The 16,303-nt window shown below is 45.8% G+C and overlaps 2 protein-coding genes across 3 annotated transcripts; one reads left to right on the top strand and one right to left on the bottom strand.

Moving 5' to 3' along the window:
• Positions 1-1,830: 1,830 nt before the first annotated feature.
• On the bottom strand, positions 1,831-2,886 carry LOC125550737. 2 transcript variants are annotated; one of them, XM_048713813.1, is made up of 3 exons: positions 2,345-2,535; positions 2,173-2,304; positions 1,842-2,067 (listed from the first exon to the last, which is right to left on the bottom strand). In XM_048713813.1, the coding sequence occupies exons 1-3, from the start codon at positions 2,441-2,443 to the stop codon at positions 1,969-1,971; spliced, it is 330 nt and encodes a 109-aa protein (XP_048569770.1). In that variant the 5' UTR covers positions 2,444-2,535; the 3' UTR covers positions 1,842-1,968. The 2 variants fall into 2 exon arrangements, with proteins under 2 accessions (XP_048569769.1, XP_048569770.1); XM_048713812.1 differs by having other exon boundaries at positions 1,831-2,067; positions 2,173-2,886.
• LOC125550736 (protein MAIN-LIKE 1-like) lies at positions 2,785-4,719 on the top strand. Its single transcript, XM_048713811.1, has 5 exons — positions 2,785-2,902; positions 3,309-3,390; positions 3,472-4,077; positions 4,157-4,423; positions 4,498-4,719. Exons 2-5 carry the CDS (start codon positions 3,310-3,312, stop codon positions 4,570-4,572), a joined length of 1,029 nt encoding a protein of 342 aa, XP_048569768.1. The 5' UTR covers positions 2,785-2,902; position 3,309; the 3' UTR covers positions 4,573-4,719.
• Positions 4,720-16,303: the final 11,584 nt, after the last annotated feature.

Genomic DNA, 16,303 nt, shown 5'->3' with positions numbered 1-16,303 from the left:
GGAGCTGGCGGGCCCGGGCGGCGCGGCGGCGTGGAACGAGGAGTTCGCGTTCGCGGTGAGGGAGGAGGAGGACGAGGTGGTCGAGGTCCAGGTGGCGCGGCGCCGGGAGGAGGGGGCCAGGAGGGAGGTGCTGGGCAGGGACAAGCTGCCGCTGCCGCCCGCGCAGGCCGCCTCCGCCGCCAGCGGGAGGCACTCGGTGCCGCCCACCTGGTTCACGCTGCACCCCAAGCACCGCCGGAAGGGCCGCGCCGCCGATGCCGCGGACTGCGGTGCGTGCTGCACCCATTTTCTGCTAAACCTTTTTTTTTGCGTGCTGTAATTTCGGTAAATTCCTCCTCCAAATGGTCGGTGCGCGAAGCTACCCGTATTGTCTACCCTTGCCAAATGCCGCACGCAAGCTAGCGCGATTAGCATGCTCTTACGGAATAGAAAGTCAGTGCCTGTCATCGTAAGTCACTCGAAAGTATCACCACCTCGAGCGTACCGGCGACGTCTCTCTCACGGATGAGACATGAGAGAGACGGGCGGCATGTGTAGTGGTGATAGAGTAATCACGCACTAAGCCCAGCTCCTCGAGGCCCGATCGCGAGCGCACCACGGCCTTGGCAACCACGTTCACCGCCTCATCCTGGTCCGATGACGCGTCGGCAACTCCAGTAGCATGTGATGACCAACGCCCATGTCTTCGCATGGATTTTATGTTTCAAAAATAGAGGTTGTGGTTCCATACGGGGCATTTGAGATGCGGACGGCCGGGTGATGTCCATGGGCGCATCCACATGCGTCCGTAGATGTATAGGAGTCCGGATTTGCCAAACTTCAGTGCTTTTAAGCAATTGTTCTGCCACTTTGCTAGTTGTATTGTTGTGCTCCAGGCAGCTCTTAACATTTGATACCCAAGACATTGGTTCAAAAATAAAAGTTCCTCATTTGTAAAAAAAAATCATGAATTGGAAAGGTTGGTAAATTTGAAAAAAGTTCATGAATTTTAGTAATTGTTCATGAATTTGAAAAAAAAGCTTGTGAAAAATGAAAAAATACGTGAATTTAAAAAAAATCACAAAATTCAAAAAATGTTCACGAATTTGTGGAAAGCTCACAGATTTGAAAAAAACTTCACGGATTTTAAAATTCATTAATTTGAGAAAAAATAATGAATTTAAAAAAGTTCATAAATTATTTAACAAATCATTAACTTCAAATATTAGCGAATTTTTAAAAGGTTCATGGATTTTGAAAGTGGTCATGAAAATAAAAAACAAATCTGAAATTTGAAAAATGTTTCAATTTCCAAAAAGTTCATGAATTTTGAAAAATTTGACAACTTTCAAAAGCTCGTAATTTGAAAAAGTTTACTGTAATGTAAAATGTTCAAAATTTGAAAAGAAGTTCACAGACTTGAAAAACTTCAAGAATTTATAAAACAAAATCCCTAATTTGCAAAAAGAAATGAATTTGTAGAAAGTTCACGCATTTTTAAAAGAAAGAAAAATAAAAAGGAAACAGAAAAAGGAAAAATAAAACAAAAGAAAATAAAATAAAGTAAAAACCATGCCAGGAAAAACTGTAAGAAAAATCTACCAAAAAACACTGAAAAAAACTTACGATGGGCGGGCCTAATTGTCACGTAGTGTTAGGAGCGGTGTGCGCCAGGTAGCGAAATTTTCTGAACTGGTGCTTAAGGCGCTAAATAGGATCAAAATCAGCAGCAGCTGTCTTTTCGTCAAAATAATGAAAACAAAATATAGACCACAAGTCCACAACCCAATCCAAGTTGACTGTAAATGACAAAATTATATCTAGCAAAATTATTGGTTGATTCTGTAGCCTTTTAAAGTGCATAGATAAGAAATGCAACACAATGACCCAAAAACACATTTATGTCATCTCATATGCCAACTCAATGAATGCTGAATAGAAAGCATGCATGCTAACTTTTTCAGTCATTAAAGCGAACGGTGCGTCTATCTATAGCACAGACTGACCAAGAGATTCACTGACCAGCAAAGCAGGGCTACCCTCGAAGTCATCCAGTGTCCAGATTTTCCCTGTCAGGGGCTCCGGGAGCTGCACAGTCAGCAGCAAGAAACCATGAGGAACAACACGGCAGCTACATGTGGCTTCAATCTTGATTAGAACATGGGCTAGAAATTACTAAAAAGCAAGAGCGACCTCGAATTGGGGTGCGCGGAAGCCCACGGAGACGCCGGTGGACTCCAACCTGGCTGCGCGCACCCGGAGACGCGTACTGCGGCGGCCTCCCCTGCTCGCCGCCGGCGAGATAAGGGACCAATACGCACGGACCTGGTGGGCGAGAGCAGATAAGGGACCAATACGCACGGACCTGGTGGGCGAGAGCCTGGCATGGGCGGGACGAGGACGACGGGGAGGAGGAAAGCAGGGAGGTGCGCGCTCCGGCGGCGCACGCGGCGACCAGGGACATGGCGCGTTTTGCTCGGGTAAAATTACTGTTCTGACCTTGTTAGCGTTTATAGTCACAAACTGAACTCGACGAGAAAGTATTTCACGATTTGACCCTTTTAGAAACGCCAGGGTCCGCGGCGTTTTCACCCAACATAGAAACGCCGAGCAAGCTAGCGTTTCAAGCCAACACGTAAACGCCGAGGCGGCTAGCGTTTTTGACCTGGCCCACAGTGAGTCTGAACCCGCTGTTTTCGCTGACGTGGCACGCTTGAAACGCCAAGGTCCTTGGCGTTTCTGACCAGGATTAAGTAACGCGCGCGGGCCGCGGGGGCCTAACCCAGCCCACTCCTCCGGTCGAGCAGTTCCTTCTCGACGATGAACTGGCGGCCGCCCCTCCCTCTTCTTCACCAAATCTTCCCCAGATCTGCTATTTTGATCATCAAAACGAGGAGATCGGAGCATCCCCAAGTTGCTTGAGGTATTCTCCTCCCGATCCTCCATTTATTTTCAGTCAAGATTGGCTATTGTAGATGTATTTTTTCAAACATGGTGGAACCCTAAGATGAGTTATTAGTGATTTGTTTGATGAATATTTTGGTTACATTATGTTTAGAAAGAAGACATACACTCCTTGTGTTTAAGTATTCTTAGTTAACTTGTTTATTATTGGATTTAGAGAGAGACCATTTTTTTGGATTAGGTTGAGCCTATTATTTGTTAATAATTAGTTGTGATAGATTCTTTAGGATAAAATAGATTGAAAAGAATTGGTGTTGGTAATGTATCTTTGGGATAATTTGTAGTAGTTCTCACACGATTTTGTATATGATGCGGTCATAATTTTAAGCATATATTATAACAAATCCATTGACCTTATTTTGTAGGATGTTTGAGCCGGATAAGTATCCCGGCCTTGATGATTATTACGAGGAGAAGCATCGTGCTGTGCTAGTGGAAAGAGGGGAGGTAATTATGTATCTACATTGTTGATTCTCATATTGTGAGTAGTTTAGAGAAGTATATAAATTGTGTGTGTGTTATTTGTAGGTTCCTCCAGTACTTCGTTTGAGAGGCCACAACCCACGTGAGTCCTTGAGGTATGACCGTCGCTACGAGCCTTATTTTAGAAGAATGGATCTTCTCCAGTTTGTGCTCAACTTTAAAGGCACACCACCATGGCTGAACTCGACGGCCATTACCGCCCTTACGGACCGTTGGAGACCGGAGACACACTCTTTTCACCTTGCTCTTGGTGAGATGACCGTTACTTTGGAGGATATTGCGATGATCTCCGGTCTTCCGATCGAGGGCAGGGCTCTTACCGGGAAGGTGAGGTCTGAGGGGTGGCGACAAAGGGTTGCAGGTTTGGTTGGTGTTGAACCTCCCCCGTGGATTCATGAAACAAAGAAGGATCCTAGGCCATCTGGTGTTTTGTTCTCGTGGCTACAAGAACATTTTTATGAGTGCCCAGAGAATGCCAGTCCGGTTGTTGTAGAGAGGTACGCCAGGGCTTACTTATGGAATCTTTTGACCCAAGTGGTGTTTCCTGACGGCACGGGAGACACAGCCTTGTGGATGTTCTTGGACCCTCTTCGTAACTGGGATGTCAAGTGGAGTTGGGGGTTAGCGGCACTAGCCTTCTTGTACCGTCAGGTAATGATAATTTGATGCATTCTCATTATATGAAAGAAATTTTTTCTTGTGATTGTTTAATGTGTGTACAAATGTGCAGTTGGACGAAGCATGTATGAGGAGTAAGCCGAAATCTTGTCTTGGTGGTTTTGTTTGGGCCCTACAGATTTGGATGTGGGAGCGTATCCCTGTGGGCCGTAACTTTACCATTGCTCCGGAAGAACCTTGGGAGTGGCCTTTTGACGGGGATGAGGAGCGATATCCCACTATCGCATACACTTGGGCTAATGTTCAAGTGTCGAGTATCGCCGCCATGGGGCGGTATAAGGCATACATAAGCGAGCTTGACATGCTTACTTACAACCAGGTAATTATCAAATCCCTTGCCATCATTACAGATTTTTTTTGTTGTGCATGAGCTAATGACATGTTGTGATGTAGGTTAATTGGAGGCCGTACATGGTACTTAGGCAGTTCCCTTTGAGCAATATGTGCCTTCGTGACCAACATCTTTGACGTGTGCGTTGCCCCATGATATGTTTTTTTACGGTGGAGTGGCATCTTCCACATCGTGTTTCGAAACAATTTGGAGTACAACAACGCACCCCGCCGGAGTATGTTGAGACAAGTGTGGTGCTACATAGATGAGAGTTTCTTGTACTATATGTTGATCAATGTGTAACCACGGAAAAATGAAAATGATGCCGATAATTCTCATGCTTTGTAGGACGAGCCGGCAACACAACAAGAATGTCATTAATTGGGAGGATCACCATCTTATGTGGGTAGACATGTGGAATGCTCAGAGGAATGCCCGAGTTGAAGATGATCACACACTTGACAACGACGAGGGGGCATATTTAAGGCATTTGGAGTGGCTTCGCAAAGAGTACAGAGTTATCCTTAAGGGTGCTTGGACTCGTGCCGATTGCTTGGAAGTAATGCCAAGTGAGGCTGCCGATGGTGCATTCAACAACTCTATTAGGGAGACCATTGGAGCGCACCTAGATTATGGCCCTCTGCATGACCGAGTGGTATGTCTTTTTGTCTCTTTTTTGAACATGTGACATTTCTTCATGAGTGGTGTGTCACTTAAGTTTTATTCAGGGCATAGAGCTATGGAGATGTATCAATGATAGTAATGTGGTGCTTGGCCGCGCACCTGGTAGAGAAACAGCCGTTCTCATTAGGAGTACTCTACAGGTTAGAGGCCCTCTTAATATAAACATGTGTCATGTGAACTATTTTTGCATATTTACATGTCAATGTCTTTGCCTCTGCAGAAGGTTGTGAATCGTTGCCGGACACTAGCCGCTTTACTTTCTTGCCATGGCGGTTCATCCACGGATGTGCGTGCACGTGCTCAGTATAGAATGGATGTGTTGTCTTCCGCTCGTCCATCTTCGAGCCAAGCACGCGCTTCTTCCGCTCGTCCATCTTCCAGCCGAGCAGGTGCTTCTTCGAGCTGAGCACGGATTGATGAATAGGAAGATGAAGAGGAGGAGACAGACTACGATGCGGATCCGGACTATATGGAGCTTGTGGCTTCGCAGATGGAAGATGCTCCACCGCCAACTCAACCTTCTCAGCCTTCTGAAGAAGCACGCCGAGTTAGCTCAAGAACCATCCGACGTCCTGGATGGCAGAACACTCCAGAGGGCTACGTCAACAGGGGGAAGATGGCTGCAAAAAGAGGCAAGAAGTGAAGTGATGACTAATGCGAACTTGTTAGTTCTATATGTGGTGAACTAGAAATGTAGTGAGCGTTTCAGATGGAGCAAACTTGTTAGTTCTATATGTGATGAACTTCTTATGTTTTATGTCTGATGGACTTCTTAGTTCTATGTTAGCAAGACTTGGTAATTATTATGTAAGCTGGATCATGTTAAGTTCGTTGCCGAAAAATATGTCTCATTGCTATGCTGTTGTAGTACTTGGCATTATATTGTGAAAACTGTTGTTGTACCTTTGCTATCTATGATGGAATGGACATGGGCAGCCGGGTTTGCTGTGTTCTGCATAACAGGGAAGAAACGCCAAGGACAATGGCGTTTAACTGTGGCTTGAAAACGCCAAGGACAATGACGTTTCAGGTGTGAGCGGCAACGTTTCGTGAATATGGCCCAACCAGCCTCTGTCTTAAAGAAACGCCAACCCACGGAGGGCGTTTTGTTGTAGGGTGGAAACGCCAAGGACATTGGCGTTTCTAGGGTGAGCGGCAACGTTTAGTGAACATGTCCCAGCCAGCCTCTGTCTTAAAGAAACGCCAACCTACGGAGGGCGTTTTGTTGTAGGGTGGAAACGCCAAGGACATTGGTGTTTCTGGGGTGAGCGGCAACGTTTAGTGAACATGTCCCGGCCAGCCTCTGTCTTCCAGAAACGCCAAGCCAGGCAGAGAGTTTCGTTGTAGGGTCGAAACGCCAGGGTAGTTGGCGTTTCGGGTGTACATAGAAACGCTCATTTGTTTGGCGTTGTTGTCATAACAGGGTGTCAAAACAAACTCCAAAGCCTTTTGTGGAGTAAACATAGAGGAGTCCAAAGCAATTGTGACATCACATAAAGGAGTATACATAGAGAAGTCCAAAGCAATTGTGACTTCACATAGTTCAACACATAAAGGAGTCCACATAAAGGAGTACACATAGAGGAGTCCAAAGCAATTTAGAGTACACATAGTTCACCACATAAAGGAGTCTAGGCAACAAGAAGGTTCAAGATGAAATGCACACGAAGGTCCAAAGCATGGCACAGTTCACATCATTGCTCTATTGTGTAGAGCAAGGCCCCTTTCCCTTCTTCTTCTTCCTCTCTTCTGTTGGGGAACGTAGCATAAATTCAAAATTTTCCTACGTGTAACCAAGATCTATCTATGGAGTCATCTAGCAACGAGGGAGGAGTGGATCTACATACCCTTGTAGATCGCGCGCGGAAGCGTTCAAGAGAACGGGGTTGATGGAGTCGTACTCGTCGTGATTCAAATCACCGATGATCCTAGCGCCGAACGGACGGCACCTCCGCGTTCAACACACGTACGGAACGGAGACGTCTCCCATGCCTTGATATAGCAAGGAGGAGGGAGAGGTTGATGGAGATCCAGCAGCACGACGGCGTGGTGGAAGTAGCGGGATTCCAACAGGGCTTCGCTAAGCGCTGCGGGAGGAGGGAGATGTGTCACGGGAGGGAGAGGGAGGAGCCAGGCCTTAGATTGGTTTGCTCCTCCTTTTCCCCACTATATATAGGGCCAAGGGAGAGGGGGAGGCGCAGCCCTTGCCCCTTCCTCCAAGGAAGGGTGCGGCCAGGGAGGAGTCCATCCTCCCCAAGGCACCTAGGAGGTGCCTTCCCCCTTTAGGACTCTTCCTTTCCCTTATCTCTTGGCGCATGGGCCTCTTGGGGCTGGTGCCCTTGGCCCATACAGGCCAAGGCGCACCCCCTACAGCCCATGTGGCCCCCGGGGCAGGTGGCCCCACCCGGTGGACCCCCGGGACCCTTCCGGTGGTCCCGGTACAATACCGGTGACCCCGAAACTTGTCCCGATGGCCGAAATAGCACTTCCTATATATAATTCTTTACCTCCGGACCATTCCGGAACTCCTCGTGACGTCCGGGATCTCATCCGGGACTCCGAACAACTTTCGGGTTACCGCATACTAATATCTCTATAACCCTAGCGTCACCGAACCTTAAGTGTGTAGACCCTACGGGTTCGGGAGACATGCAGACATGACCGAGATGACTCTCCGGTCAATAACCAACAGCGGGATCTGGATACCCATGTTGGCTCCCACATGTTCCACGATGATCTCATCGGATGAACCACGATGTCAAGGACTTAATCAATCCGTATACAATTCCCTTTGTCTAGCGGTATGTTACTTGCCCGAGATTCGATCGTCGGTATCCTTATACCTTGTTCAATCTCGTTACCGGCAAGTCTCTTTACTCGTTCCGTAACACATCATCCCGTGATCAACTCCTTGGTCACATTGCTCATATGATGATGTCCTACCGAGTGGGCCCAGAGATACCTCTCCGTTTACACGGAGTGACAAATCCCAGTCTCGATTCGTGCCAACCCAACAGACACTTTCGGAGATACCTGTAATGCACCTTTATAGTCACCCAGTTACGTTGTGACGTTTGGCACACCCAAAGCACTCCTACGGTATCCGGGAGTTGCACAATCTCATGGTCTAAGGGAATGATACTTGACATTAGAAAAGCTTTAGCATACGAACATATACTAGAACACGATCCGAATCCTAACCCAGAACAGGTAGTGTAGTAAGAGGATTACTACACTAGGGTAATAGTTGCTGTAGGTTACAGGTACCAGTCCTTTGGCACTGGTAGATAACTAGTTGCTCGATCAGTTGATCTCCGAATGATCCCTGTACCACAACAGATACATAGGTGTGTACATAGACTCAAAGGATAGTTATGTTAATATCGTACCTATTATTTGCTAATAGTACTTGTTCCTTTATATTATTATTGATTAAATAATAACGGAGATCCCGTATAAAGGTTGTGGTCTCCCACTTGCACTAGAGTCAATAATCTAGTTCACATCGCCATGTGATTAACACTCACAGGTCACATCGCCATGTGACTAACACCCAAGAGTTTACTAGAGTCAGTAGTCTAGTTCACATCACTATGTGATTAACACTCAATGAGTTTTAGGTTTGATCATGTTGCTTGTGAGAGAGGTTTTAGTCAACGGGTCTGAACCTTTCAGATCCGTGTGTGCTTTACAAATCTCTATGTCATCTCCTAGATGTAGCTACCACGTTCTATTTGGAGCTTATTCCAAATAACAGTTCTACTATACGAATCCAGTTTACTACTCAGAATAATCTAGATTAGTGTCAAAGTTTGCATCGGCGTAACCCTTTACGACGAACTCTTTTAACACCTCCATAATCGAGAAAATTCCTTAGTCCACTAGTTACTAAGGATAACTTTGACCGCTGTCCTGTGATCCATTCTTGGATCACTCTGGTACCCCTTGACTGACTCATGGCAAGGCCCACTTCAGGTGCGGTACACAGCATAGCATACTGTAGAGCCTATGTCTTAAGCATAGGGGACGACCTTCGTCCTTTCTCTCTATTCTGCCGTGGTCGAGCTTTAAGTCTTAACTTCATACCTTACAACTCAGGCAAGAACTCCTTCTTTGACTGATCCATCTTGAACACCTTCAAGATCATATCAAGGTATGTGCTCATTTGAAAGTACCATTTAAGCGTTTTGATCTATCCTTATAGATCTTGATGCTCAATGCTCAAGTAGCTTAATCCAGGTTTTCCATTGAAAAACACTTTCCAAATAACCCTATATGCTTTCCAGAAATTCTACGTCATTTCTGATCCATAATATGTCAACAACATATACTCATCAGAAATTCTATAGTGCTCCCACTCACTTCTTTGGAAATACCAGTTTCTCATAAACTTTGTATACACCCAAAATCTTTGATCATCTCATCAAAGCATACATTCCAACTCCGAGATGCTCACTCCAGTCCTCAGAAGGATTGCTGGAGCTTTGCATCCTTATTAGCATCTTTTCAGGATTGACAAAACCTTTCGGTTGTATCACATACAACCTTTCCTCAAGAAAATCGTCGAGGAAACAATGTTTTGACATCCTATCTGCAAGATTTCATAAATAATGCAGTAATTGCTAATACAATCCCAACAGACTCTTAGCATCGCTACGAGTGAGAAAGTCTCATCGTAGTCAACTCCTTGAACTTGTCGGGAAACATCTTAACGACAAGTCGAGCTTTCTTAATGGTGACATTTACCATCATTGTCCGTCTTCCTTTTAAAATCCATCTGCACTCAACAGCCTTATGACCATCGAGCTGTTCTGCCAAAGTCTACACTTTGTTTTCATACATGGATCCTCTCTCGGATTTTATGGCCTCGAGCCATTTATCGGAATCCAGGCCCACCATCGCTTCTCCATAGCTCGTAGGTTCATTGTTGTCTAGCAACATGACTTCCAAGACAGGATTACGTACCACTCTGAAGTAGTACGCACCCTTGTCATCCTACGAGGTTTGGTAGTGACTTGATCTGAAGTTTCATGATCACTATCATAAGCTTCCACTTCAATTGGTGTAGGTGCCGCAGGAACAACTTCCTGTGCCCTGCCACACACTAGTTGAAGAGACGGTTCAATAACCTCATCAAGTCTCCACCATCCTCCCACTCAATTCTTTCGAGAGAAACTTTTCCTCGTGAAAGGACCCGATTCTAGAAACAATCCTTTATTGCTTTCGGATCTGAGACAGGAGGTATACCCAACTGTTTTTGGGTGTCCTATGAAGATGCATTTATCCGCTTTGGGTTCGAGCTTATCAGCCTGAAACTTTTTCACATAAGCGTCGCAGCCCCAAACTTTTAAGTAATGACAGCTTGGGTTTCTTTAAACCATAGTTCATACGGTGTCATCTCATCGGAATTACGTGGTGCCCTATTTAAAGTGAATGTGGTTGTCTCTAATGCCTAACCCATAAACTATCGTGGTAATTCGATAAGAGACATCATGGTATGCATCATATCCAAATAGGGTGCAGTTATGATGTTCGGACACACCATCACACTATGGTGTTCTAGGCTGTATCAGTTGTGAAACAATTTCCACAATGTCTTAATTCTATGCCAAACTCGTAATTCAGATATTCATCTCTATGACCATAGCATAGATATTTTATCCTCTTGTCATGACGATCTTTCAACTTCACCCTGAAATTACTTGAACCTTTCAATAATTCAGACTCGTGATTCATCAAGTAAATATACTCAACATCTACTCAAATAATCTGTGAAGTAAGAACATAACGATATCCACTACATGCCTCAGCACTCATTGGACTGCACACATCAAAATGTATTACTTCCAACAAGTTGCTTTCTAGTTCCATTTTACTGAAAAAGAGGCTTTCAGTCATCTTGCCCATGTGGTATGATTTGCATGTCCCAAGTGATTCAAAAATCAAGTGAGTCCAAACGGTCCATTTGCATGGAGTTTCTTCATGCATATACACCAATAGACATGGTTCGCATGTCTCAAACTTTTCAAAAACGAGTGAGCCCAAAGATCCATCAACATGGAGCTTCTTCATGCGTTTTATACCGATATGACTTACGTGGCAATGCCACAAGTAGGTGGTACTATCATTACTATCTTTTGGCATGAACATGTGTATCACTACGATCGAGATTCAATAAACCATTCATTTTAGGTGTAAGACCATTGAAGGTATTATTCAAATAAACAGAGTAACCATTATTCTCCTTAAATGAATAACCGTATCGCGATAGACATAATCCAATCATGTCTATGCTCAACGCAAACGCCAATCTCGATGGTAGAGGGAGCGTGCGATGCTTGATCAACCTTGGAAATACTTCCAACACATATCGTCATCTCACCTTTAGCTAGTCTCCGTTTATTTCGTAGCTTTTGTTTCGAGTTACTAACACTTAGCAACCGAACCGGTATCTAATACCCTGGTGCTACTAGGAGTACTAGTAAAGTACACATCAACACAATGTATATCCAATATACTTCTATCGACCTTGCCAGCCTTCTTATCTACCAAGTATCTAGGGTAATTCTGCTCCAGTGGCTGTTCCCCTTATTACAGAAGCACTCAGTCTCGGGTTTGGGTTCAACCTTGGGTTTCTTCACTAGAGCAGCAGCTGAATTGCCGTTTCATGAAGTATCCCTTCTTGCCCTTGCCCTTCTTGAAACTAGTGGTTTCACCAATCATCAACAATTGATGCTCCTTCTTGATTTCTACTTTCGCGGTGTCAAACATCGCGAATATCTCAAGGATCATCATATATGTCCCTGATATATTATAGTTCATCACGAAGCTCTAGCAGCTTGGTGGTAATGACTTCGGAGAAACATCACTATCTCATCTGGAAGATTAACTCCCACTTGATTCAAATGATTGTTGTACTCAGACAATCTGAGCACAAGCTCAACAATTGAGCTTTTCTCCCTTAGTTTGCAGGCTAAGAAAATCGTCGGAGGTCTTATACCTCTTGACGTGGGCACGAGCCTGAAATTCCAATTTCAGCCCTCAAAACATCTCATATGTTTCGTGACGTTTCAAAAACGTCTTTGGTGCCTCAACTCTAAACCGTTTAACTGAACTATCACGTAGTTATCAAAACGTGTATGTCAGATGTTCGCAACATCCACAGACGACGTTCGAGGTTCAACACACCGAGCGGTGCATTAAGGACATAAGCCTTCTATGAAGCAATGAGGACAATCCTCAGTTTACGTACCTAGTCCGCATAATTGCTACTATCAACTTTCAACTAATTTTTCTCTAGGAACATATCTAAACAGTAGAACTATAGCGTGAGCTACGACATAATTTGCAAAATCCTTTTGACTATGTTCAGGATAATTAAGGTCATCTTATGAACTCCCACTCAGATAGACATCCCTCTAGTCATCTAAGTGATTACATGATCCGAGTGAGCTAGGCCGTGTCCGATTAACACGTGAGACGGACTAGTCAACGTCGGTGAACATCTTCATGTTGATCGTATCTTCTATACGACTCATGCTCGACCTTTCGGTCTCTGTGTTCCGAGGCCATGTCTTCACATGCTAGGCTCGTCAAGTTAACCCTAAGTGTTTTTGCATGTGTAAATCTTGCTTACACCCGTTGTATGTGAACGAAAGGATCTATCACACCCGATTAACACGTGATGCTTCGAAGCGACGAACTGTAGCAACGGTGCACAGTTAGGGGAGAACACTTCTTGAAATTTTAATGAGGGGTCATCTTATTTACTACCGTCGTACTAAGTAAACAAGATGCATAACATGATAAACATCATATGCAATCAAATAGTGACATGATATGGCCAATATCATGTAGCTCCTTTGATCTCCATCTTGGGGCTCCATGATCATCTATTACAAGAACATGATCAATCTCATACATTACATATATCATTCATCACATCCTTTTGGCCATATCACATCACATAGCATACCCTGCAAAAACAAGTTAGACGTCCTCTAATTGTTGTTTGCATGTTTTACGTGGCTGCTATGGGTTTCTAGCAAGAACGTTTCTTACCTACGCAAAGACCACAACGTGATATGCCAATTGCTATTTACCCTTCATAAGGACCCTGTTCATCGAATCCGATCCGACTAAAGTGGGAGAGACAGACACCCGCCAGCCACCTTATGCAACTAGTGCATGTTTGTCGGTGGAACCGGTCTCACGTAAGAATACGTGTAAGGTCGGTCCGGGCCGCTTCATCCCACGATGCCGCCGAATCAAGATAAGACTAGTAACGGCAAGCATATTGAACAAAATCAACGCCCACAACTACTTTGTGTTCTACTCGTGCATAGAAACTACGCATAGACCTAGCTCTGATACCACTGTTGGGGAACGTAGCATAAATTCAAAATTTTCCTACGTGTCACCAAGATCTATCTATGGAGTCATCTAGCAACGAGGGAGGAGTGGATCTACATACCCTTGTAGATCGCGCGCGGAAGCGTTCAAGAGAACGGGGTTGATGGAGTCGTACTCGTCGTGATTCAAATCACCGATGATCCTAGCGCCGAACGGACGGCACCTCCGCGTTCAACACACGTACGGAACGGAGACGTCTCCCATGCCTTGATCCAGCAAGGAGGAGGGAGAGGTTGATGGAGATCCAGCAGCACGACGGCGTGGTGGAAGTAGCGGGATTCCAACAGGGCTTCGCTAAGCGCTGCGGGAGGAGGAGATGTGTCACGGGAGGGAGAGGGAGGCGCCAGGCCTTAGATTGGTTTGCTCCTCCTTTTTCCCCACTATATTATAGGGCCAAGGGAGAGGGGGAGGCGCAGCCCTTGCCCCTTCCTCCAAGGAAGGGTGCGGCCAAGGGTGGGGAGGAGTCCATCCTCCCTAAGGCACCTCGGAGGTGCCTTCCCCCTTTAGGACTCTCCCCTTTTTCCTCTCTCTTGGCGCATGGGCCTCTTGGGGCTGGTGCCCTTGGCCCATACAGGCCAAGGCACACCCCCTACAGCCCATGTGGCCCCCCGGGGCAGGTGGCCCCACCCGGTGGACCCCCGGGACCCTTCCGGTGGTCCCGGTACAATACCGATGACCCCGAAACTTGTCCCGATGGCCGAAATAGCACTTCCTATATATAATTCTTTACCTCCGGACCATTCCGGAACTCCTCGTGACGTCCGGGATCTCATCCGGGACTCCGAACAACTTTTGGGTTACCGCATACTAATATCTTCATAACCCTAGCGTCACCGAACCTTAAGTGTGTAGACCCTACAGGTTCGGGAGACATGCAGACATGACCGAGACATTCTCCTGTCAATAACCAACAGCGGGATCTGGATACCCATGATGGCTCCCACATGTTCCACGATGATCTCATCGGATGAACCACGATGTCAAGGACTTAATCAATCCCGTATACAATTCCCTTTGTCTAGCGGTATGTTACTTGCCCGAGATTCGATCGTCGGTATCCTTATACCTTGTTCAATCTCGTTACCGGCAAGTCTCTTTACTCGTTCCGTAACACATCATCCCGTGATCAACTCCTTGGTCACATTGCGCATATGATGATGTCCTACCGAGTGGGCCCAGAGATACCTCTCCGTTTACACGGAGTGACAAATCCCAGTCTCGATTCGTGCCAACCCAACAGACACTTTCGGAGATACCTGTAATGCACCTTTATAGTCACCCAGTTACGTTGTGACGTTTGGCACACCCAAAGCACTCCTACGGTATCCGGGAGTTGCACAATCTCATGGTCTAAGGGAATGATACTTGACATTAGAAAAGCTTTAGCATACGAACTATATGATCTTGTGCTAGGCTTAGGATTGGGTCTTGTCCATCACATCATTCTCCTAATGATGTGATCCCATTATCAACGACATCCAATGTCCATGGTCAGGAAACCGTGACCATCTATTGATCAACGAGCTAGTCAACTAGAGGCTTACTAGGGACATGGTGTTGTCTATGTATCCACACATGTATCTGAGTTTCCTATCAATACAATTATAGCATGGATAATAAACGATTATCATGAACAAGGAAATATAATAATAACTAATTTATTATTGCCTCTAGGGCATATTTCCAACATCTTCTTCTTCTTCTTCCTCCTCCCTTTTCTTTATGAGGTGAGCCTCCTTGACCACCCTCTCCATGAATATCTGATTCTCCCTCTCTTTTTTTATCTGCAATTGCCCAAAGCTTCAAGGTTTTTTCTACAAAATCCTTTTGACGCTTTTTCTGTGCCTCCTCACATTTCCTCACCAACGCTTGCTCCCTAGCATACATCGCATTTCTCGCTCTCTCTAATTCTTTCCTCTTCTTCTCAAGTTCCTCTTCCTTCTTCTTCTTTAGCTTGGCTGCATCCTCCTCTCTAAGCTTCTTCACAGCCTTCTCCCACCATCCCGCCATCTCACCTTCGCCATCCTCAAGCCCCTTCATTGTTTCCTTGTTGGGTTGAGAAGCCGCCATACCTATGAAAAATTGCAAGACATTAGTTAGTAAGGACAAAAACAACATGAAAGTAATATTGGGAGACATGAAAATAATTATGAAATGTAGCCACGTACGGAAATGGTCCATCTAGGTATCCAAACATTCCTCTAGCATTACCACGGCCTCTACCCATGAAACCTCCTATACCACCACCCGAACCTCTACCCCTACCACGAGCACCATCACCGATAATCCGTCCTCGACCACGACCACCCCTGGATCCTCGGCCACCACCGGAACCTCGGCCACCGGAACCTCGGCCACCACCAAGGACACCACCGGAACCTCGGCCACCGCCAAGGCGACCACCGGAACCTCGGCCACCACTAAGGCCACCACCGGAACCTCGGCCACCACCAAGTCCATCACCAGAACCTCGGCCACCACCGGAACCTCGGCCACCACCAAGGCCATCACCGGAACCTCGGCCACCACTTGAAGAAGCATTGTGCCCTTTTGAAGTTTTGTTTGTTTTGCAAGTCCTTTTGTTGTGTGTCGTTTCATTGCAACCACCGCATTGGTTCCTATCACGTGGCTCCATGAAATGTCCACTACCAAATTCTCTAGTGCTCATGAGGTCATCCATATCATTCCTGTATCGCTTTGTTCTCCTTCTACCCTTGGGTTGTACCATCATCTCCGGATCGGGCCTAATACTAGGACCGTGATACTCTGGCC

This window comes from Triticum urartu, chromosome 4 (genome assembly GCF_003073215.2).
Source record: "Triticum urartu cultivar G1812 chromosome 4, Tu2.1, whole genome shotgun sequence".
Taxonomy (NCBI): domain Eukaryota; kingdom Viridiplantae; phylum Streptophyta; class Magnoliopsida; order Poales; family Poaceae; genus Triticum; species Triticum urartu.
Note: the sequence above shows the minus strand (reverse complement) of the source record. Positions and strands in the feature narration are given on the sequence as shown.

Bases quoted from the DNA above. Each gene is read 5' to 3' on its own strand.
- LOC125550737 (XM_048713812.1), bottom strand. From the start codon at position 2,886: ATGCTCCGATCTCCTCGTTTTGATGATCAAAATAGCAGATCTGGGGAA. The intron at 2,068-2,172 runs GTCGCTCTTGCT...CTGACTGTGCAG, and splicing joins TCCGCGCACCCCAATTCGAG to CTCCCGGAGCCCCTGACAGG.
- LOC125550736 (XM_048713811.1), top strand. From the start codon at position 3,310: ATGTTTGAGCCGGATAAGTATCCCGGCCTTGATGATTATTACGAGGAG. The intron at 3,391-3,471 runs GTAATTATGTAT...TGTTATTTGTAG, and splicing joins TGCTAGTGGAAAGAGGGGAG to GTTCCTCCAGTACTTCGTTT. The intron at 4,078-4,156 runs GTAATGATAATT...ACAAATGTGCAG, and splicing joins TAGCCTTCTTGTACCGTCAG to TTGGACGAAGCATGTATGAG.